The 20,488-nt window shown below is 51.3% G+C and overlaps 10 protein-coding genes and 1 non-coding gene across 11 annotated transcripts; 6 read left to right on the top strand and 5 right to left on the bottom strand.

Moving 5' to 3' along the window:
• Positions 1-116: 116 nt before the first annotated feature.
• On the bottom strand, positions 117-1,734 carry BJX68DRAFT_236239 (alpha/beta hydrolase family protein). The gene has a single exon (XM_071039975.1). The coding sequence runs from the start codon at positions 1,620-1,622 to the stop codon at positions 264-266; it is 1,359 nt and encodes a 452-aa protein (XP_070899814.1). The 5' UTR covers positions 1,623-1,734; the 3' UTR covers positions 117-263.
• A 103-nt stretch (positions 1,735-1,837) lies between these two features.
• BJX68DRAFT_236241 (metallophosphatase domain-containing protein) lies at positions 1,838-3,678 on the top strand. The gene has a single exon (XM_071039976.1). The coding sequence runs from the start codon at positions 2,528-2,530 to the stop codon at positions 3,536-3,538; it is 1,011 nt and encodes a 336-aa protein (XP_070899815.1). The 5' UTR covers positions 1,838-2,527; the 3' UTR covers positions 3,539-3,678.
• On the bottom strand, positions 3,600-5,668 carry BJX68DRAFT_275350 (multicopper oxidase; the record flags this gene model as incomplete). Its single annotated transcript, XM_071047834.1, has 3 exons — positions 3,600-4,405; positions 4,477-5,372; positions 5,463-5,668. 3 exons carry the CDS (start codon positions 5,666-5,668, stop codon positions 3,600-3,602), a joined length of 1,908 nt encoding a protein of 635 aa, XP_070899816.1.
• A 1,000-nt stretch (positions 5,669-6,668) lies between these two features.
• Positions 6,669-7,323, top strand: BJX68DRAFT_266288 (uncharacterized protein; the record flags this gene model as incomplete). Its single annotated transcript, XM_071045464.1, has 3 exons — positions 6,669-6,831; positions 6,880-6,939; positions 6,989-7,323. 3 exons carry the CDS (start codon positions 6,669-6,671, stop codon positions 7,321-7,323), a joined length of 558 nt encoding a protein of 185 aa, XP_070899817.1.
• A 1,819-nt stretch (positions 7,324-9,142) lies between these two features.
• BJX68DRAFT_266289 (major facilitator superfamily domain-containing protein) lies at positions 9,143-10,838 on the bottom strand (the record flags this gene model as incomplete). Its single annotated transcript, XM_071045465.1, has 5 exons — positions 9,143-9,667; positions 9,726-9,822; positions 9,876-10,099; positions 10,149-10,299; positions 10,348-10,838. The coding sequence occupies 5 exons, from the start codon at positions 10,836-10,838 to the stop codon at positions 9,143-9,145; spliced, it is 1,488 nt and encodes a 495-aa protein (XP_070899818.1).
• Positions 10,839-12,570: 1,732 nt separating this feature from the next.
• BJX68DRAFT_72128 (uncharacterized protein) lies at positions 12,571-13,458 on the top strand. Its single transcript, XM_071049649.1, has 2 exons — positions 12,571-13,318; positions 13,386-13,458. The coding sequence occupies exons 1-2, from the start codon at positions 12,803-12,805 to the stop codon at positions 13,422-13,424; spliced, it is 555 nt and encodes a 184-aa protein (XP_070899819.1). The 5' UTR covers positions 12,571-12,802; the 3' UTR covers positions 13,425-13,458.
• A 161-nt stretch (positions 13,459-13,619) lies between these two features.
• On the bottom strand, positions 13,620-15,189 carry BJX68DRAFT_254936 (2-hydroxyhepta-2,4-diene-1,7-dioate isomerase; the record flags this gene model as incomplete). The annotated part of the gene is made up of 6 exons (XM_071042955.1): positions 13,620-13,850; positions 13,921-14,063; positions 14,142-14,463; positions 14,539-14,655; positions 14,741-14,941; positions 15,001-15,189. The coding sequence occupies 6 exons, from the start codon at positions 15,187-15,189 to the stop codon at positions 13,620-13,622; spliced, it is 1,203 nt and encodes a 400-aa protein (XP_070899820.1).
• Positions 15,190-15,587: 398 nt separating this feature from the next.
• Positions 15,588-16,260, top strand: BJX68DRAFT_236244 (cupin domain-containing protein). The gene has a single exon (XM_071039977.1). It carries the CDS (start codon positions 15,676-15,678, stop codon positions 16,222-16,224), a length of 549 nt encoding a protein of 182 aa, XP_070899821.1. The 5' UTR covers positions 15,588-15,675; the 3' UTR covers positions 16,225-16,260.
• Positions 16,261-16,425: 165 nt separating this feature from the next.
• Positions 16,426-17,336, bottom strand: BJX68DRAFT_236245 (pyridoxine/pyridoxamine 5'-phosphate oxidase). Its single transcript, XM_071039978.1, has one exon. The coding sequence runs from the start codon at positions 17,277-17,279 to the stop codon at positions 16,755-16,757; it is 525 nt and encodes a 174-aa protein (XP_070899822.1). The 5' UTR covers positions 17,280-17,336; the 3' UTR covers positions 16,426-16,754.
• A 1,396-nt stretch (positions 17,337-18,732) lies between these two features.
• On the top strand, positions 18,733-19,226 carry BJX68DRAFT_266293 (uncharacterized protein; the record flags this gene model as incomplete). Its single annotated transcript, XM_071045466.1, has 2 exons — positions 18,733-18,851; positions 18,908-19,226. 2 exons carry the CDS (start codon positions 18,733-18,735, stop codon positions 19,224-19,226), a joined length of 438 nt encoding a protein of 145 aa, XP_070899823.1.
• Positions 19,227-19,285: 59 nt separating this feature from the next.
• Positions 19,286-19,387, top strand: BJX68DRAFT_t84. The gene has a single exon. It is a non-coding gene; the product is annotated as a tRNA-Pro (tRNA).
• The last annotated feature ends 1,101 nt before the right edge of the window (positions 19,388-20,488 follow it).

Here is a 20,488-nt window from a genome sequence, read left to right on the forward strand (position 1 = left end):
TGCCCATTGCGCCTCAAAACATGCGCTTACAATTTTAGCACTTTTAGCTGCAGGGCTGGACAGCCCCTGACAGGGTTGATTGGTTGGTGGGAAATTGGCTTCCGCCAGGGAGACGAGGTGGGCCCGCCGAATGTGATTGTCACTGGTCAGCCCGTTTGTTGGATTTTGCAGCTGAAGTCGTGCTCACAAGGTCTGCCTTTGCATTGGAAAAAGAGGAATGGACAGAATAATTTAAGAGGGAGACCTGGCTAAGCTATAAATGGTCACTGGCATACCCACGTGGTAATGTCGTGGAGAACCTGCTCGTGCACATTCCCTGGAACCAGGTACTCCAGTGGCGTCGACGGCCCGTCCCCGGCAATGAACAGATGGTTCAGCCGCTCATACAGCCGGAACTGGACATTCTCCTTGCCCCGCAGAGCCGACTGCCATCGCTCATAGTCATCCTCGACGGTGATCTGATAGTCTCTGCCACCTTGTACGATAAGCATTGGCTTCTCGAGACCCGTCGCAGTTCCGATCGGATCGAACTTGCGGTAGTCGAGCCAATATGCCGGGCCAATACCAAACGGCAGTTGGCTCGCGGGCGTTGACAAACTGAGAGACTCGCTATCCGTCAGTTCGGCCTGCTTCTGCGCTTGCTCAATTTTCCTGCCCAGATACGGCGCTCCCGGCCCATCAAGTGACTGAAGATACCGCTGCTGCCTGACGAATGACCAATATATAGGCTCTGCCGGTCCAGCCATCAGAATAATGCCTGCCACCGACGCATCCAAAGTTGCAAGTTTTGGAACGACGACCGTACCTTGGCTGTGTCCCACAAGAAAGACTTTGTCTGGGAGAACACCGGGGTGTCTGTGGGCGTGGAACAGCGCATCCGCCACGTATTCAACGTACTCATCCGTCAAAGTCACATTCTTCCGGGCGCGAAACGTCTTTGGATGCGTGTGTGTCACCTTGTCAAATCGGATGGAGGCGATACCGCGACATGCCAATCCCCACGCCAGATCCTGAAAGGGCTTGTTCTCCAGCACTGTCGAGTGCCGGTCAATCGGGCCTGAACCGGCGACGAAAATGAGGCATGGAGATCTCGATCTCGACGGATTGGCCTGCGCAGGAGGTAGACACAGTGTTCCCCCGACTTGAAACTCCCCCTTTCCAAGAGTAATCTCAGACTCGACAGCCTCGCTGTTCACGTACGATGGTGGTTGCCACCCCTCTCCCAGCCCAATCTCATGGAGTGGGAGAAACCGCAGACCGAGAAGACTGCCGCCGGGGGTCATTGTCAAACGCAAGCCAATCTCCGCTCGCTGGAACTGTAAGGGGATCCCGATCGAAGAAGTCCACCACCCATTGCTGATAGCCGGGGCGCTGGTACCCTCGAGCCGCCCAAAGGTTTTGGTCACGATTCTGTATCCTCGTTCAACGGTGGATTCTGGCACGAGCAGGCGAAGAGGTCCGAACAGGCGCTGCCGCAAGTCGCCCGCGCGGTCTTGCTGGAGACATTGAATGATCTCTTGGATCCGTTCAGCTTGCAAGGTGTGCGAGTGTCGCCATGGTCTCAATAAATCGATCAGCAACCGAGCGAAGCCGAGGAACTTGGCCCAGATCGCGTCAGCCATGCTCCTCTCGCTTTATGCAGGATCCAAGATCTTCCCAGTGATCGAAGCTGACAATGTAGATGGGACACTGCAGAGATCAAATCTCAAATGACGGGGTCGCTTGCTTCGCCGCTAGCCCACTCTTGGCGCGAAGCCTTCCTCTCGAGCGCGTCATGACGCCTCATTGGGCGCTAGACCGATATGGAGGATCAGACCACCGTCGCTTGGCAGGCCTTGGCTCCCTGGGATTAACCGACGGTGGCCTCAAAATGTCTCAGATCAAGGCATGAGGCTCAGCTGCCATCCCCACTCTGTTCGTGCCGAGAGCCGGGTGGTGATCATCCTACACACCCCTACTAGGACCTTGGGGATTTTCTCATCCTGCCATAGAATTGAAAGTTGACATTAAAGCGCGGGAGACAAAGTGAGTGAGACGGATCACGGAGACGGCTCTGCCGCGGGTCCCCATCACTCTTTCCTTGTTGTGCTTGTTGTGCTTGTTGTGCGCATGAACCAACTGACTCGGAAGGAAGGCGCGACCTAGATAGCGTCACGGGTGACAGACGTTCCTTCCTCTTTCGCGGAATCCCGAAGTTCGCTTATCAGGAAGGAACGACCGACGCCTTGGCACGTAGCCTAGGAAACGACAGCCTAGGCGACGAGCTTAAGGAGCAAGTAGGAGAGACTTCATCATCGCTGTATGAATCGAAATCTCTATCTAGCCGCCTACCTCCATGAACCCCTGCGAAACTTCGGAATCATTCTCCGCTCTTGCTCAATGACCCATAGGACAGCCCTACGAAACGGCCACGTTGAAGCTTTTCCAGGTTCCAGCATTTCACCTCCACGTTTTCCATCATCCATATCCCCCCCTTCTCCTGTCCCATCCCATCACCCTGTCTCGAAACAACACCCGCACCATCAAAATGAGCCTAAACGCCCTCCTCAACTGCCCCGAACAAGACCCCTTCTGGCGCCGCCTGCTCAAATCCCCTGCCACAACACTCGCGAAATCCCTCTACGCCCTCCGCGGCTCGTTCGCGCCGTCGCCGTCGTCATCCCCAGATGAATCATCATCATCCTCAACAACGCCCATCCACATCGTCTGCATCTCCGACACACACAATCCGACACCCTCCCTGCCCGACGGCGACATCCTCATCCACGCCGGTGACCTCACGCAATCCGGCTCGCGGCGCGAACTCGAGGCCCAGATTGCCTGGTTGGATGCGCAGCCGCATCGGTTCAAGGTTGTCGTTGCGGGGAATCATGAGATTTGTCTTGATTCGAGCTTCCCAGTTCCCCGAGCAAGTTCAGGTCCTCAAGGTGAGCAAGAGGTCAAAGAAGGGGCCGAGGGCGAGGGCGAGGGCGAGGACGGGGGTGACCAGCCGATTGACTGGAAATCACTCATCTACCTTGAAAACACGTCGGCGACACTACGTCTCGGCTCTTCGCGTGAGATAAAAATCTTCGGATCGCCCTACACGCCGAAATACGGGAACTGGGCGTTCCAGTACCCGCGCACGCGGACCGGGATCTGGGACGAGACTGGTATCCCCGAAGATACCGACATCCTCATCACGCATGGGCCGCCAAGGGGACATCTTGATCTTGGGTTTACGGGCTGTGCGGGACTGCGCAGTGTTCTGTGGGGGATGGAGCGCAAACCCTTGCTGCATGTTTTTGGGCATGTGCATGGTGGATATGGGACAGAGGTTGTGTGGTGGGATGGGCTTCAGAGGGCGTATGAGGGGGTTTTGGAAGGGAGGAGTGTTTTTGAGCGGTGGACCTGGCTAGCGATGCTCATTTGGTATGGGATTTTGGAGGTCTTGACTGGGTGGTCTGGTGCAGGAGGGAAGACGATCATGGTTAATGCAGCGGCAGTGGGCGGGGTACGTGATGAGAAGAGGAGGGATGCTATCTGCGTGGATATATGAGAATATAAAAGGGCAAACCTGAGAATATTCATTATTACTTGGTGGCAGATATACCCCCATATCAAACCCCCGAATCATGCTGCTCAATCCCAAACTCCTCATCATACCCATTCCACAAATTACACGTCCTCTTCAACTGCCTCGCATCAATAATCCCCCCGCGCCTAATCTCATCATACCTCTCCACAAACTGCAAGGCAAACCCCTCGGTGGTATGCCACCCAATATGACAATGCATCAGCCACGCTCCGGGGTTATCCGTCTCCCACGCCATCACCAGGTACCCGTTCCCCGGTAAGACTGCTGTATCGCGGCGGGGCGGGTTCGAGGTCTGCAAAGTCCCGTCCCAGGGATTCGTCCCCTGCGCGAGGATAAAGAAATCGTGCCCGTGCAGGTGGATCGGGTGGTTTACGGGGATGGTGGTGTTGACGATGAGGTAGACCCATTCGTCAGCGTTGGGGAGGTCGATGACCGCGCTCTGCTGCTCCCACACGTTATCCTCGTTTGCAATCTGCAGTAGTGTTGGATTCTCCCAGAAGACTTCCATTGTCGTGCTGTTGAGGTACCAGCGGAAGAGGTTTGCTGGATTCCGGCCTACCGTTGCGAGTGTGTTGTCTTGCCAGTCGGGTGGTTGCACGTTACGGGATACTTTCGGGACGAGTCTACTCGCAACCTCGTCCTGGCAGCTGTCCTCGAACGGCCAGGGGTTCGTATCTGGGATGGTGGCTTCGTCGGTGTAGTGGAAGATCCCGCGGATGTTGTCGAGGTTCTCGATGTCGCTGCAGGCTTGTTGTGGGATCGCGCGCAGCCAGAAGGAGTCGGCGACGGAGGCTTGGTTTGCTGTTACGATTACGTCGTAACGTTGGCCTGTGTACATCCGTCAGCGGAGTTTTCTTTGAGTATCAACGAAAGAGAAAAGAAAGAAATTGTTGACTCACCCATTGCAAGGCTGACTGAAGTAGCCTGGAACGGCTCGATCGGAACGAGGTCCATGGCGATGACAGTCAGCGTGTGGTTGTCGATCATGAATTTAAAGTGCGTGTCCAGGGCTCCATTAATAATTCGGAGCCTGTACGAATTGTCCTCCTCAACCTTTAGTGCAAACCGCTCGCCAGTCTGGGTGTCGCCACTGCCGTAGACATTCGTCCCGTTGATCAAGGCATTGGTCAAAGTGGGAGGCCCCGAAACCTGAGCAACCCAGAACAGCTCATCGGCCGTCTGATGGGGCCAGTCATTCAGCAGAATCGTGCCAGCATCAACATCGTAATTTGCGGTCGCCGGTCCATTGATGACAAGGCCGCCAGCAACGCCATCCCACGCCTGCAGACCCATATGCGAGTGGTACCACGACGTCCCATACTGCTGTGCCCGCCACCGATAGGTATACTCATGCTCGGGCGTGATGGGGCACTGCGTAATAGAGACCACACCATCATTCTGGTTACTACCCTGCTGCCGGATCCCGTGCCAGTGGATACTCGTCCCATTGAGCGTCTCATGCAGCAGGTTGCGAACATGGACAACGACATTGTCGCCCCAGTCTGCGTACAGCGTGGGTCCGGGAATCGTCCCGTTGATGGCCATGGCCGGGCGAGGGAACCCATCTGGAGCTGCAATCAGCTCGTCGATCTCGAGCCAGTATTCCCGTGTCACGCCCGTGTCGGGGATGATGTCGTGGTAGTTGGTGTTGACGTCGTAGTCGCACCATTGGGATCTTGTGTCTGGGGTGTTGCCCGCGCATGGGGTGCCGGTGGGATGGGATGTTGTTGTGGTACGCGTTGTTCTTGTGGTGGTTGTCTTTGTGGTCGTGGTGGTTGTTCTGGTACTTGTCGTCCTGGTACTCGTTGTTCTGGTACTCGTCGTTCTCGTAGTAGTCGTCCTTGTGCTAGTCGGATGGGGACAATGTCTGTCGCCCTTTCGACACGGCTTGGGAGGTCTTCCCGGTCCACCTGGTCGACCAGGTCTCCCTGGGCCACCGGCTATCTCGATGTCGTCCTGAGGCGATCGCCGTACTAGGCCATCGGACTCGAGGCGGGCGAAGTGCTGGGCGACGCCCGGGTCATGCTCAAAGATCCATGAAGCAGATACGCACAGAGTGAATACAAAAACGAACAGATGATGGAGGAGCATTTTGTCTAAACGAGCGAGAAGAAGCCCCCCGGTAACTATGGGATCAGTATACCGCTCAGAGTGACTACTCTTGCCGCGGGGTGCCTGCATACAAGTAGCCGGAATATTGTCTCATACAGCGTGATTCATCATATCTTCCGGCCCTTTTCATCCTCTTCCTCCATTGACTGATTCGGGCATCCAACGCGACCGCCATGCAGCTCCAACTGAGACACACAGGCCCGAGGCTGCGCTGAACCATCGCCTGATGCCAATAAGAGCTCTTATGTAGGTAGGCTAGATAGGGTCCATTGACTCACCGACTCAGCTCTCTGCGATTAGATACCAACAATCACCCATACAAACATACACTAACCACGCCATCCCCACATGGCTGGGTCAACAAGTCAGACCCCGATGTACAAATCGGTCACCCGACAGTATACCTCCCGCCCAGGCGGGCCCAGCTGAACCCAGATAGCCTTAGCGAGGACCAATCGGTACTCGAGATCTGTTAGCCGGCCGAGCGGGTTGGGGGGGGAATCCAAGAGATAAGTCGCATGTCTCAGTTTGCTTGGGTAGCTGGTCTCCGCGGTTCTTAGCACTTGCATTAGCGATTCTGATCGATGGAAAACCTTGGGGCAATCTCGCTAGGGCTGAGGAGCTGATTGGATGGGAATAAAGAGGACTCAAGTATCTGCCCTGCTGGCGTCCGCTGGACCCTGGCAGGCGAGATACGTAGCAGCGCCTCCTCGTAAAGGTGGGGGCCGGTGGCTGCGAAGGGGGAGGGAGACTGTGCGGCTGGCGAGCCATAGTGATTCAGCCGGCCATGTCATGTTGGGAATGATGTGCTTTGGCAGATTGCGGTGATGGGTCGTAGAGATATCCTCGACGAGCTGCGCTTCTCTTTTCCCAGGGTAGGTGAACCCCCGGAGTCCCCATTGTTCTTTCTCATCGCCTCTTCCTTCTCGCTCGCATCTCTCATATTCGAACACCGTCTTCAATTCCGGCTCCTAGCATGATGTTCTCGTTGCATGCAATCGTGCTCCTGGGCTTCTGGTGTCGCGCTCTCTTTGCCTACGCACATCCGCTCGACCGTCGCCAGGCGCCTGCCATAGAAAACGCCTTCAACCTCTACGCATATGGTGATTCTATCAGTGGACTTTCTGTCTATTACGCGGATGGTAAAGGTGCTCCACAATCATTACCTACAGATACTGAAAATCCCACAGGAAAAGCAGAAATCGGCGACTGGACCCGTTCAACTGCCAAAGTCGCGTATCCGGTCTACTGTAAGGCAATATTCCCATCTTCGCGTTCTCGCCGAATCTAACACAACAGTCACCACATCTTCGTCTTCCTCAGAAACCTGGATCGCACACGCCAACACGACCGGGCTCGGCGACGCTTCGTATGCCGATACCGTCCTCTCGCTCCCGTCGCTCGACTCTTCCGACGGAACCGTCCAGTTCAAGCCGAAGGGTGGCTCCGCATCCTCAGCCAACGTCTTCACCGTCTACGGTAACTACGTCCTAATTAAAGCGGAGGATGCGAACTTCTACGCAGTTCCCACCAGGACAGAGGGAGTGTACTCGTTGACCTGGAGTGCCGTGGGCTCGGACCAGATTGCTGTTATTCTGAGGACTATTGCACCGGCTACGGATACTCTTCTTTGAGTTTGTGTGTTGTACATAGGTAGTACTTTGCTCGGTGGATAATGAGTTGATCAGAGTCACGAACCCCAGCCTAGGTCTTTGCGGCGTGGTGGATGGGAGTGGCGGGGAAGAAGCGAGCGAATGAACCCATCGGCCCGCCAAGGCATACGATGTACCATTTTTAGTACGTAAATCATTGGCTAGACGTCAGTCCAGCTCGATGAAGCTCGTCTCAGTGTGTATTTTCTTTTTCGCTAGAGTGCTTACTGGTCGTGTGCGGCGGACGCAGTTGGCCGCGTAGGGCATCGGGTGTTGGGCGCGGGGCGTGTGGCAGCCAATGTCTGGGGAGGCCTGGCGAGGTGCATCCGGAGCGATTGGCCACGAGTCACAGCCGCATCTGCATGTTTGCTTTGTTTCGTGATACGTCACAATCCCTGGCATCGTGGAGTTGTCTCCAATGTTGGAGACTCGGGCAGACCGCTTCTGATTCGCCTTGGTTGGATAGAAACTATCAGCATGATTCAGCTTGGTGGCTAGATATGGGCTGGGTCCAGACACTGACGTATCTGCTGTCTAGTACCTTTGACATGCATCGCGACTAGCCCTTGTCAAGACCTTGCATACGGGGGCAAATCGGTCGGCTTGATCTCATCGAGAGACTCGTATTTCGCTTCTCGCTCGCATTTATTCTATCCCAGAAAGTAGCTGGGCTCGACGCGCTCACATCAACGGATACGGCGAGTCTTGAGGCCAAAGAACTTGACATTCACATTATCCGTGCCCAACTACCTGTAAGTAATCTAGAAACTGAAAAAGAAAATAAAAAAAAAATTAAATAGCGCCTGTCCTTGTGATCGATATCTGGACCTAATTTGAAGCGCTCGACGATCGATAAATGGCTGGAATTGCGCTTAAATTGGGTCACGGCAACCTTTATTTATGAAGACCCCATTAAGCGGAGAAAGCATTGCAGGCCCTCCTTATAAGTACACATCTTGAAGCCTGAAGTCTACTCAACACTCACTAAGTACAGTGCAATGGAGAACAACACATGTGAAATCATGAAAGAGACCGCGAAACTACTAATGATAGTCCCGTCCCGAGCTGAGGTCCGCGCGACCATAATTTATGCGAAAGAGTACCTGGAGTTGCAGAAGCTCAGAGGGCAGGAGAATATGCCACCATTTTGATTGGCTTTCCAACCTTCGCGTGATTGAATAGAGCAGGATGATATGCCATCTCATGGATCGACCTTACAACCACAACCTTTAAACAACAAGGCCCATAATGGACGAGGTACCTTATAGCGATCAGGATGATTCGGATCTCCCTATTCATGACGAATCAAATGATTCTCAGGCAGAAGCTGCTGGTCATGAAGGTGAGGATCCAGATGGCGGCCCGACCAGAAGAACCAGGTCTGGGAAGACGCGCGCAGTGCACGGAACTTCCTACAACGAGGACGAAGAATGGGAGAAATTCGTGGAAATCGTTCCAAAAGCAGTAAAACCAAGAGACAAGCAGTTCAGCGCCAGGGCAAGATACTTAAGGTTAGAAAACTCGACGGACACTCAGAAAATGCGTAAAGAACTTAAGAAATATGGAAAACTTAAGAAAGAGGGAAAGTTTTCTCAGTATCTAAAAAAGCTCCTTGAGAACAAGGAAATACGCAATGCACTGACAGAGAGTCTGAAGGAGAAGATACGGAAAGAGACACATAGAGCAGTACAGTCCTTTGCTTGAAGTCCTTGCCGTCCCTAGTTGATTGTTTAGTTTTCCTGGATGCCCTACGCGCACTTACGGTACAGAATTGTGGCTGAAAGAAGTGCTCTATTGCAGACTATAGGACATATCTGAATGCAGGGTGCTGGCTGCTCAACTCCACTTGTTCCTCAGCTGTCAGTCCTTCTAAAATGCGATCACGGTGTCCTAGTTCGCGCTGGCGATTCTCCCTTTTGATATACGTAATCAGGAGAAAGCTTACTGCCCAGGAACCGAAGAGAAAGGCGAACAGAATTGCGTGGCCCTGGCGATAATTCGGTGCATCCTGTGGCAGGTAAACCCACGGGGCGAGGATGCCTCCCAAAGACCCAACGGTGAATACAAGACCCGCAGCCGCAGCCTTGACTGTAGGGGTAGCAGCATTGTTAACTCCCCAGGCAATCCAGAGTGGAAGGAAAGCATATATCCCGGGGGCTGCGAGGTAAAGTGCTGCGTATTTAGCACCGGGCATGGAAGCAGGTAGGAACTCTAGCATGCCCAAGCCAGTGATTCCAATTGGAACCGTGGCAAAGATCAGCCAGCCGCGGGTTTGAAATTTGTCAGAGATGTATCCAACAACGATAGACACAATGCATGCGATGACCTTTAATCCAGTTAGCTGGCCCTTTTTTTCACCCATCTATTCCTCTAGTGGGACTTACATATGGCCCCACTGAAAGCAACTGGGCAAGCTCGTCAGTATATCCCATCGCTCTAATAATAGATGGTGAGAAGAGAGAGAAGGATTGGGCGCATGTACTATGTATGATGATTAGCAAGGCCAAACATACTCATTGAATCATAGAACCCACTTTCCAAAAAAGAAGCCGATTGCGCAGGCCACAATAGGCAGCGTGGTCAACCCTTGGATGACATGTCGAAGCCTGGTGCGTGAATGCTCACTTGTTCCAGCAGCATCAATCTGGAGTCTGTCCACAGCTACCTTCCTTTGTGATTCAGTTAGGAACTTTGCAGTGCCTGGACCACTTGGGATACAGAGAAAGGCTGCAATGCCGAGCGCTATTGACACCAGACCCTATAGAGACTTAGAACTATCAAAGTAGAAAAGGGTGTAGAGGATATACCTCAAAGAAAAAAATATTTTTCCATGTGTAAATAAGTCCCCATTGGGGTATCTTTGCCAGACCAATTGCCAGAAGGCCTCCAAATGCCCCGCTTGCTGAAGAGGCCGAGATATAGATACTGGTTCTTAAACCAAGCTCATGGCGGCGGTAGCTACTAAATGTCAGCCCAGGGTATTTGAAAGTAAAAATGCCTCCTTACAATAGTGACAGGAGAAACACGAGCCCCGGTGAAATACCTCCTTCGAACATTCCTAGGAGAAATCGACACGCATACAATGCCTCTTTGGTGGCCACAAGCGAGGTGAGCATGGTGACAATTCCAAAGCAAACAACCAGACCTGGCACATAAATGTGAGGGCCTATAATTTTGCAGAGGATATTGGATGGTAGTTCCACCACACAGTAGGAGACAAGCAGGCACATCAGCGCGATGTTGAAGCGGAGACCAGACAGATCTAGATCCTCTTCTAGCCCTAGAAGGCGAGCATTGCCGATATTCACTCGATCAATGAAGCTGAACAAATTGATGACAGTGAACAGGGTCAACAGTCGAAGGTCAAATTTTCGCACAATGCAGTCGACCTCTGTCTTGTTGATCGGCTCACTCGAGCCGTCCAGACTGGAGTTTTCATCCCTCACAAACTCTTGCTCCTGACTTTCGACAGCATTGTCGCTCTTGTATTCGGACATTGTTTGAAATGGGTCTCCGGGATGTATTCTTTGCCTGCCTAGTACTCGACCTGAGGTGTACTACATATTTATATCAGACAGGAGGAGCAGAGTTCCAGACCCCGGTCTCTGGAGGCGAGATCGATTCTGGGGTAAGCAAAATGTGGAGAGACTCATGTGATCGGTGGTCTTGAGCTCCCTTCAGGCCGATTGGATGTGTGCTGTCGGAACCGATCACGTGAGAGCAAAGCCGGTCACGGGAACGGCAGCGGTGCCAATGCATCACTCCAACCTGGAGAACTCGTCCTGTTTTCTTAGTTGTTTCCCCCTCCTCTCGCCTACTCCACATGTCCTACTATGCCTAAACGGAAGCAGAACACTAGCTGTGACCCCTGTCGACGTGCCCGGATTGGGTGTGACGCTGCGTTGAGAGGAGCGGAAGCCTGCTCTAATTGTGTCCGAAGAAACAAGAAATGCACTGCTACGGTGCGTTCATTACTCGTCAACTTGAAGGAGACTTCTGATCCTTTTATTTGGCAGCTGCGCAAGGCAACACGATCTCGAGGCACATCAGGTCTTACGAGTATCACCGATATAATCGATGTCGCCCCAAGTTCCGTGCCGCCAGAGGAGGTGCCGAATCGAAGCCTGTGCCATGAATCACGGCTCTACCAAAATCACGAGGCACTAGCATTGCATCATTATCTGTGGGATGCATATACAGCTCTCTTTGAGCCACAGTTTGGTCTTTGGATGGGCAATGACTGCTGCCCTTTTAAACATTTTCCCACCGTACAGTCTAGCCAGCCTATCATTCATGCCTGAAACAATCACCCGCTGACTTCTATGTAGGCCCCGAAAACACTCATCTCTAGGCTGATGATCTCACTGGATATTGCCAGAAGTCAACAGGTATTGAATCAGGAACCCCGCCACAAAGCCTCTAACCCCGCCGATGATATTATAATAAACAACGCTTTGATCAGAGCGGTTCATGCATTCTCGGCCCGTTGGATAGTTGCAAAGCTTCCAGGTCACGATCGACTGCCTACTATTGACATCACACGACAATCTCACGACAGGATCTCGGATATCTTATGGCACCGTGCTCGCCAAGATATGTACAAGCTCTTGGCCAGGGTGAGTTATCGGTCTAGCCTCGCTTTGTATCTATTTGGTATTACTCCCACACGCGCGCAAAATCCGGAGGCGCATTTCAGCGATGTGTGCCGAGAGATGTCGTTGAAACAGTTGAGGGAGTTGCGGGACGCGGACAGATGCCCGCCACCGCGGCTGACAACTCCTTTGAGTATCGAAGATATGAGCCCGGTGGTTGATCGATACAGCTGTGGTTCTCAGTATCACCAGATGGTAGACACAGCGTATTGGTTCGGAATAGTTTGCGACACTTCGAGATGTCTCCTGACTGGGTCCGCAAGTGTTCTCTTTCCCGATCGCACGGCTCATCTATCAGTCCGGCATATCTTGAGACGGCAGATTGAGGACTTTCGTTCGAACTCAGAGGGGTTGTGTCAGTCCAAATCGCCCTTGCCGGAAAATACAATATACAAGATCGTCTGTCACGGTTCGGCTGCAAAGTCACTGTGCTGGCTGGCGATAGTCCCAGTTCAGAGGGCGATTATCTGCAGTGAGGCAGATACCGCCCTCGACGAGACGATCGGACAATGCATCAGGGAGATTGAGCAATTTGAAAGTCTCTTCTCTCCGTTTCTTGACATGTTCTTGAGAGACTATTTATTGCTTAGTAGGGAGCTCAGAGTAAGCGTTTGTAAGTTTACCCCCGGACAGTAAAATGCTAATTCGAGTTGACACTCCCGCATCCAGACTTGTTAACTATCCATTTTCATCTGGGGGTGCTCGTGTTTTTGAATATCCCTACTCAAGGTTCAGAGTTGAGTGGCTTGATTCCGAATTATTTGGAGCTTCTCCTGAATTCCACCCGGCAAATCGTCAACGTTATACGAATGTCACTGTGTACAAGTGGCAGTCCTCACCCGGGCAACGACCAAACCATCCTGCTTGATCCATACCCCGAGCACGTCAGTGATAGTCTCTGGTACGCCGGGCGTGGGATTCTTACACTTGCCAGAGAAAGGATATTGTCCCTCAATGCTGTCGAATCAATGCTCTCCGTTGTCCTCTGTGGCCTCTCACATTTGAGAAAGATATCATTCTCCGCAAGAGAACGTTTACCTTTGCTAAGGCAGCTGTGTCTAGCATCAGGCTACGAAGCTACGACCAACAATGTACTCCCTTGCTTTTCAGCAGATACCTCAACACCCTCTAGCACTTCGCAATCTGCCTGGGTAGATGGAGCTGAACGGTTAACAAACGAAAGCCTTAGTGACGCCACTCTCGTCACCAATACGATTTATGGATATGATAATAGGATGGGACTCAATCAGAGGGCGCTAGGGTGGGCTAGCGACGAAGTCGATTGGAGCCAAATTGACTCTGTTCTAGAACAGTGGAAATTCTCGGTACGTTCATTGTGGTCCCCGATTTCACTCTGCTTACTTACGGTGGCTAATGTAATACGATTTTCAGGACTGTTTTGTCGATATGGACTGGTGGCCTGGAGAATAGGAGTCAATTATGATTATGTATGCACCCATGTGGGTAGGTTTGTGCCAGAAAATACTCTCCAAAATGGCTTGGGGCGCACAAAGTAGTTGAGAACTTGTAGTAGATGACATTGTTTAGTGTGAGGAAACCGAAACATTCATCGCAAAGAAGATACATGCTTCTAGACTAGCATCGCGTTTATCTGTTGCAAGCGACTTACAACTTCGCTCCCTCCAATGATAGAGCTGGGAGGATCCTAGCTCGACACTCACCAAACCCGAACCAGTCCCCACTGCGAGCACTCCGACACCAGCCCTCCATGACAACCTCATCGCCGTCTTCCAGATATATCACTCCATCTGCCTTTGTGGAAGACAACTGGTTTTGAGGTAGCATCCGCTCCAATAGGCACCCGAGGCCAGTCTTTTCGCCATTCGAGTCTCGTCGCTAAACCAAACACCTTCCTCTCAGTTCTTGCCCTTCGCGTGCGCCCAGCAAAAAAGGGATAATGACTTACATCACTTGATATTGTTCCTGTTCCGTATAGATCCCCGGTGGCAAGCCCTTCTCCCGCGCTAGGCAGATGAGCAAGTTGTTGGTATGGTGACCAGTATAGTTCTCTTAGGTTCGTTGATGTAACGTGGTAGGTCCTACCATTCCCTGTTCACAAAAAAAAAAAAAAAAAAAAATTAACTCTGCCCGTAGGCCAAAGAAAAAGTAAAAGGGGAAGAGTCGCACTTAGTATCTTTGCCGTTAACTCAATATTAAACGTGGCACGTTCTTCCGGGCCTTTCCAGGCGAGATGAGACAAAGGTGGCGGGGACTGCGGGATTGTTCTTGAGCACTCAGTCACCTCAAGCGCCTCTAATGTGACAATCCACGGCGATATAGTTGTTCCACAACCTTTGCCGTGGAACGGGCCAAGGGGCGCCATTTCGAAAGTCTGGATATCACGGGCAGACCAATCATTTAGGATCACAAAGCCGAATATATACTCTTTGGCATGCCGGATATCGAGAATCTGACCAGCGGGTAGCGGCTTCGAGAGGAATATCCCCATCTCAAGTTCAAAATCGAGTTTCCTGGTCGGACACATAACAGGGCTGTGGCCTGGACTCGTTTCCTCCTGGATTACCCCCCATGGACGGCGTATGGGGTCCTTTGATACCTTCAGGCTGGATGTGCGACCGTTGTAGACGGTTGGGATGGAATACCAGTTTGGACTGACTTTCATGCCGAAGAGTTCCGAGCACTATTAGATAAATCACGACGGTTAGTGGTCTGTTCCTAGTGGTGGGTTGAAGAAGACTAGATAGATACGCGGGTGCTATACTGACATTCTCAGCGTGCTCTAAAGAGCAGTAGAAATCCGAAAAGTTCGCGGTGGCCATAGGCCATTGGTTCTCCACTTCAACCAATGGGATAAGATATTTCTTGAGATCATCCTGGCTAAGGTCTGTGGACAGAAATCCAATCAGTCGTTTTCTCACTTCGGCGTGAATTTCCCGAGGTAACAGGGCAAATTTGTTTAGATTCGACTAAGGGTCGGAGACGTCAGCGGAGTAGACTTCGAGGTTACATGACACATTAATCTCACCTGAGAAAACACGTTTTTGGGAAAACCTGGGATTGCGGCAAAGAACCCGTCACACTCTAACCTGCTCAGATCCACCGCGCTGTCCTCAAATGCCGTAGCACACTTTGGGCTAGGATTTTTGAGCGTTGTGATTACTCCATAGGGAATATTTTCCAGTGTGAAAGGGCTTCTAGCAGAGGATGACGGCATTGTTCACGCTCGAGAGAAGAGAAAAAGAAAAAGAAACAGGATTCAACTCTTGCCAAAGTTAAATTAACAATGAAGGAGAATGGATTGTGTTCAAGTTATAGTCTAAAACAAACCCATCTTTCGGGAGCCTAGATGAAAGTGTACTGGACCTCCTCAGGAACCGTCGACCGGAACCGCTCCCGTGACCGGGACAGATCTTCACTATTGTTACGCCTCGCCGAAGAAAAGGGCGGGGCTTTCACTCTTCAAGGCAGCCCATTGGTCATCCAGGAAGGTATTTGGAGGTGCACGAGCACGGGCGGATTTAGGCGCGGTCCAACTAACTTTGGCATGAGGCGGAGCTGTTAAGAAGGCCTTTAAACCCTCTCTCTTTCTCGCTCTCTCTCTTCCACTCTACAATTTGAATCACTCCTCCTACTTTATAATTTCACTCCCAGTACCAATCATCTTTTTCTATCTGATCCTACCCTCCTGAACAAGCAAGCCATGTCGGAAACAAACCCCGTCTCGAATCTCCGCCAGCCCACCACACACATCACAACTCATGACTCGGATGGCAAAGCAATCATCTCATCAGCCCAGCCGTTTGTTTGGGAGGAATTCGACGCTCGCAAAATGGCCTTCAGCGTTGTCTACACCACGTCGACCTTCCCCGCAAACCTAACCGACGGCGCCGATCTCAAGGCGCACAATGAGGTTCTCTCCAAAGGGAAGCTCGGGCTTGTGAACCCCAACGGGACTGTCCTACGTTGCGTCGACTTCGCCCCCGGATACTCGTGCATGATGCACCGTACGAAAAGCCTGGATTATGGAATCGTGCTCGAGGGCAGGATTGAGATGGTCTTGGACTCGGGGGAGGTCACGGAGTTGCGGAGGGGTGATGTTGCTGTGCAACGGGGCACGATGCACCAGTGGCGGAACCCTAGTGACGTGGAGTGGGTCCGGATGATGTTTGTGTTGCAGGACTGTCAGGCGGATGATATTGAGGAGGATTTGGGTGTTGGTTTACAGGGATTGGGACCGAGCGGTAACTAAGAGCATTTTAGGTGAAGTACGGTAACTTCTGCAGGTCATGAATAATCTAGTATCAAATACGTTGGGAGAAAAGGACAGTTCACGGAATCAATCTATTCATAATTTTCACTAATAATATAAGTGTTAGAATGAGCTTTGAAGCATCCTGTATCTGTGCCTTCCAGCGCACCCACTGCCTTCGTCTTATGGGTGCGCCACGCATTTTTCGTAGTCATATATTCTTTGTAGTTTTTTGATATTTAAAGCTATTAAACAACCATAATAACTAATTATTATTATAAAAGTCAGTTCTTTTTTTTGTTTTTCGCCTCTGCTCCTCTGTCAAGCCTTGCCATAGAGCAAAGTATAAACCTCAAGGCCAAAGCAGTTCCTTAACCCACCCTTCTTCCCCCTCACCGTTCCCATCGTCCCTCCGAAACCTCACCCTCTGATGCAACCGATCCGCAGACCTCTGCCAAAACTCTACGACATCAGGCGAAACCGCATAAACCCTCCACGAAGGTGTAGGAAGATCTTCTGCAGAAGTAGTACTAGTAGTAGTAAACCTCCCAACACTCCCCCCTCAACTCCTCCACACTCCCCAACACCTGGCTTTGCCTACTAGCCGCTGCCGCCACCTTCGATGCCCTCGGCCTCTGCTCCCAATCCGCCTCCTCCTCCTCAGCTGAAAGCCGCACGGCAAGCCCGCGAATCCGCACCTGCCGCCCAAGTTCCGCCCAGTAAAAGGTGAGCGCGACGTTCGGGTTCCCGTCCAGCTGCGTGGCCTTCGGGCCGTCGCCGCGGATCGCGAACTGCCAGCCGCGCGCTTCGTCGAGGTCCTTGAGGATCAGGACGCGGGCGTCGGGTTGCCCTTGCCCCGTGCTGTCGTTGTTGTTGTCGACGGTTGATAGGGTCATTGCGTGCGGCTCGATTATTCCGTGGGCGATTGCGTCGGAGAGCCAGGAGTGGAATGCGGCTGTCGGGGTTGCGGGGAGTGTAGTGGGGGTTGGTGGGGCGAAGGGGAAGGGGCCTGAGTGTGTGGGCAGTTGGCGGAGTTTGGTGCGGAGGGAAGTCATTTTGGTTATGTCTAGATGTAGGAAGTGCAAAATAGAGGTAATTGGGTAGGTGAGATCTGGAAAGGGACTCGTTTGTACAAGGTAGCGAGGATGGTAGGTCTTATACACTTTGTCATAAGGCGTCATTGGTGTTTCTAAGGCGTCATTGTTGTTTCTGAGTCACACTCAGGTAGTCATGCTACACAAATCCTGCATCCTTGGTGCAGGTACTTAAATCAAGGATCCGCTTCCGCCGCTCAGTAGGTAGAGAATCAAGCACTTCATTCCCTTAATATTAACCTGTGCAAGTTTACCAAGAATCTCACCAAGGAGCCGACTAATGCGGCACAACTCGAGAGTGATAAAGAGGATAATGCTTAAGTTTGCGACATACGGCCGGCGCTACCGTCTAATATTGGATGCGTAAGGTATAGAGATAGTAATCCTAGTTTATGTAGGAAAATATTAGCAAAGGCAGCTTATGTGAATATTTATTCATAGATTAGAATGTTAATTGCGGCTAAAAGTATGATGTGTTTTGTCATTTCATGCATGTCCAAGTAGCAGGTGGTTCTGTTACTTTTGGAGAAAATCTTTTGAGTAGTAACACATCCAACCTTTCCCTCTTCCTCGCCACTCTCTCTGTCTTTTTACCTCCCATTCTTCAGATTACACACATGTGATCTCGTCATCTCTTCGCAAATGAAAGTCAGCAGATTCACACAAAACACAATGATAGATCCAGATGGCGTTGCCTGCACTGTCTTACACCATCTTATTGTGAATACCCTGGCCGACCTTCCGGACGGCCATCTGTATTCGCGCCTCTTTGACTATGAAGACGATGATCAGGCCAATAACTGGATCTGTCTGATCGATAAACTCTGCTGCATTGTGAAACTCATGATAGAGACTCCAAACTCAAAATCTCTCAAGTTATCATGGCTAGACCCTCGCAAACAGCAAATCTTACGCGAGGTCTCCAGCGCCGGACTAATATCACGCGAGTATATCAGTGGGTTCGTGAAGACAACATGGGACCATATCATTGGAGAAAGGCATTTCGGAGAGAAGATGGAATACGAGGTTCCACCTGTTCTGATTAACGTCGGCATGCAGCTACCAGATCCAGATATGCTGAAGCCTGGCCTGCACCACCTCGGTCTGTTACATCCGTATGAGGAATTGATTGTTATGCACCATGGCCTTTTATCCAACGCACACGATGCTCACTCGTCAGGAAGGAATCCACCATGGCACTTGCAGAAGGAAAAAAAAGCATCTTGTCGTGGAGCCTCTCCAGCCAAAGCGACTTGATATCGTCACGAGGATTCATCAAATGAAATTGGTTGCTGCTAGATATTTTCAGGATTCCTGGAAGGTGTTTCGTGAGATTCGCATTCCAAATTCCGGGAATGTACTGTCGCAGCTGGCAGCTAACCTAGTCAACCACTCATATGCGCAACTGCGCAAAATGCCCTATCGGCAAGTTATCACTGCCTGGGGAGGTGCAGACGAGATAGCTAAGCGTCTCTGCGGCTATATTGACCGTGATGTGCTGTTGCTGGAAGGTCAGAAGCTTTCCGTCGAGCTGTAAGTCGCAAAGATCATCTTCCTCTGCAGTATTTGTGTCCTGACGGAATTAAAAGGTTAAACAAGGTTGCTGTAAAGCAGTCAGAGCGAGGTAAGCTTTGGCTACCAAGTGGTGGATATGTTGATTATGTTACGGACGACCGCGATTCCCGATACATCAGAATGCATTACACGGAGCCCGATGTCAAGCGTATGCCCCAATCGCTCGAAGAAACCCATCACTTCCATCGGCATATCATCGAGAATGGTGGTTTATGCGTTATCATACTTGGTTCGGAAGCCTGCCAGCACGCTACACCCAGTATACCCCTGGGCAAGCGTACAGAATTTCAGCTCCAGCGGTACTGCAGTACGATCACTTGCTTCGCCGAATAGATTATCGTCTGTCCTGTTGAGATTATATATCATGCCGCACTTGCACCATTCATCCTAGCGCCCGGATGGTCTAGTAGTATGATTCTCGCTTCGGGATCTAAACCCTTAGTTTCAAACACTGAATTTGCGAGAGGTCCCGGGTTCAATTCCCGGTTCGGGCCCTAAAATTTTTTTGCTACCCGCACCGACGGGGTCTACACCGACAGGGTACTTAGCTCCGTCGACAGGGTGCCGCATCTCTCTTTTGGAGCTGTGTTTGGGGGGGGAGGGGGTACGTCTCTATCGACATGGTGCTGGACGGACCAACCATCTTCCACAGGGACCTGGCTTGATTGACTACAAGCCTTGATCTACTCTCCTTACGCAGTATTTAGTTGTGGTTGGTTTCAAGGGGGGCTTGTAGAAGGTCTCAGCTCCGTACAGGGCCTATGTAAGAATTATGAGAGAATAGAGAAGCGAGGAAGGAGCTAATATATCAGGTTTATCGCAGTTTTTGAGGAGAAGGGTTTTTTAAAAGGCGTTTTAGTCATGGAGGCTGGCTGTTAGTTAGTTGGTTAGGTGACCAATGTGTGACTCATCGCCTGGTACATTAGCTCTGGGAATCACCCTGTCGATGGAGACGGCCCCCAAAGCGAACGTTCGGGTCGTGACCCTGTGGATGTGGACAAATTCCCTGTTGAGGGAGACCGCTTCGCCCACACTGTCGCTTTTGTTGTATTCGCGAAGCGAATCTAATCTATTTTCTTTTCTTTTGGGTTATCCATCAGATAAACTATCTACTTCTATCTAGTTGTAGCTTTCAATATCTGTACTCCAGTCTTCCTCTTTGCGATAACAAAGTTCCTTCGCTTCGGTGCTACCCTGACGCCCCAGATTCGACGACTTGTTTCCCCCTCACGCTCGCTTCGCTGGCCTGATTAGCCAGAGATAAATTGCTATTTCTGACAGCATGTACAATATATCTAGCTCGGGAAACAGTAAACCTCGAAACTTGAATCTATATAGAATTACGCCCAAGACAAGCAAGACACATATATATGCTAAGCACTCCCTCGCGACCGGCAGATATATATCTATATGTGTCTCGGCAGGTCGCACCATCAATCGTCACTTGCATTTATCACGAAAAAAGCGATTTTTTTATCCGCAGCAGGTGTCTGCTACACTGTATGTATCTCTTAGAGATGAATTCCCACATCCACAAAGATGATGGGACTCGAGTCTGCAAGTCGTCGGCAATGTCCCATGAGTCTCGCGCGACG

Source organism: Aspergillus pseudodeflectus, assembly GCF_044049435.1.
Source record: "Aspergillus pseudodeflectus strain CBS 756.74 chromosome Unknown BJX68scaffold_18, whole genome shotgun sequence".
Taxonomy (NCBI): domain Eukaryota; kingdom Fungi; phylum Ascomycota; class Eurotiomycetes; order Eurotiales; family Aspergillaceae; genus Aspergillus; species Aspergillus pseudodeflectus.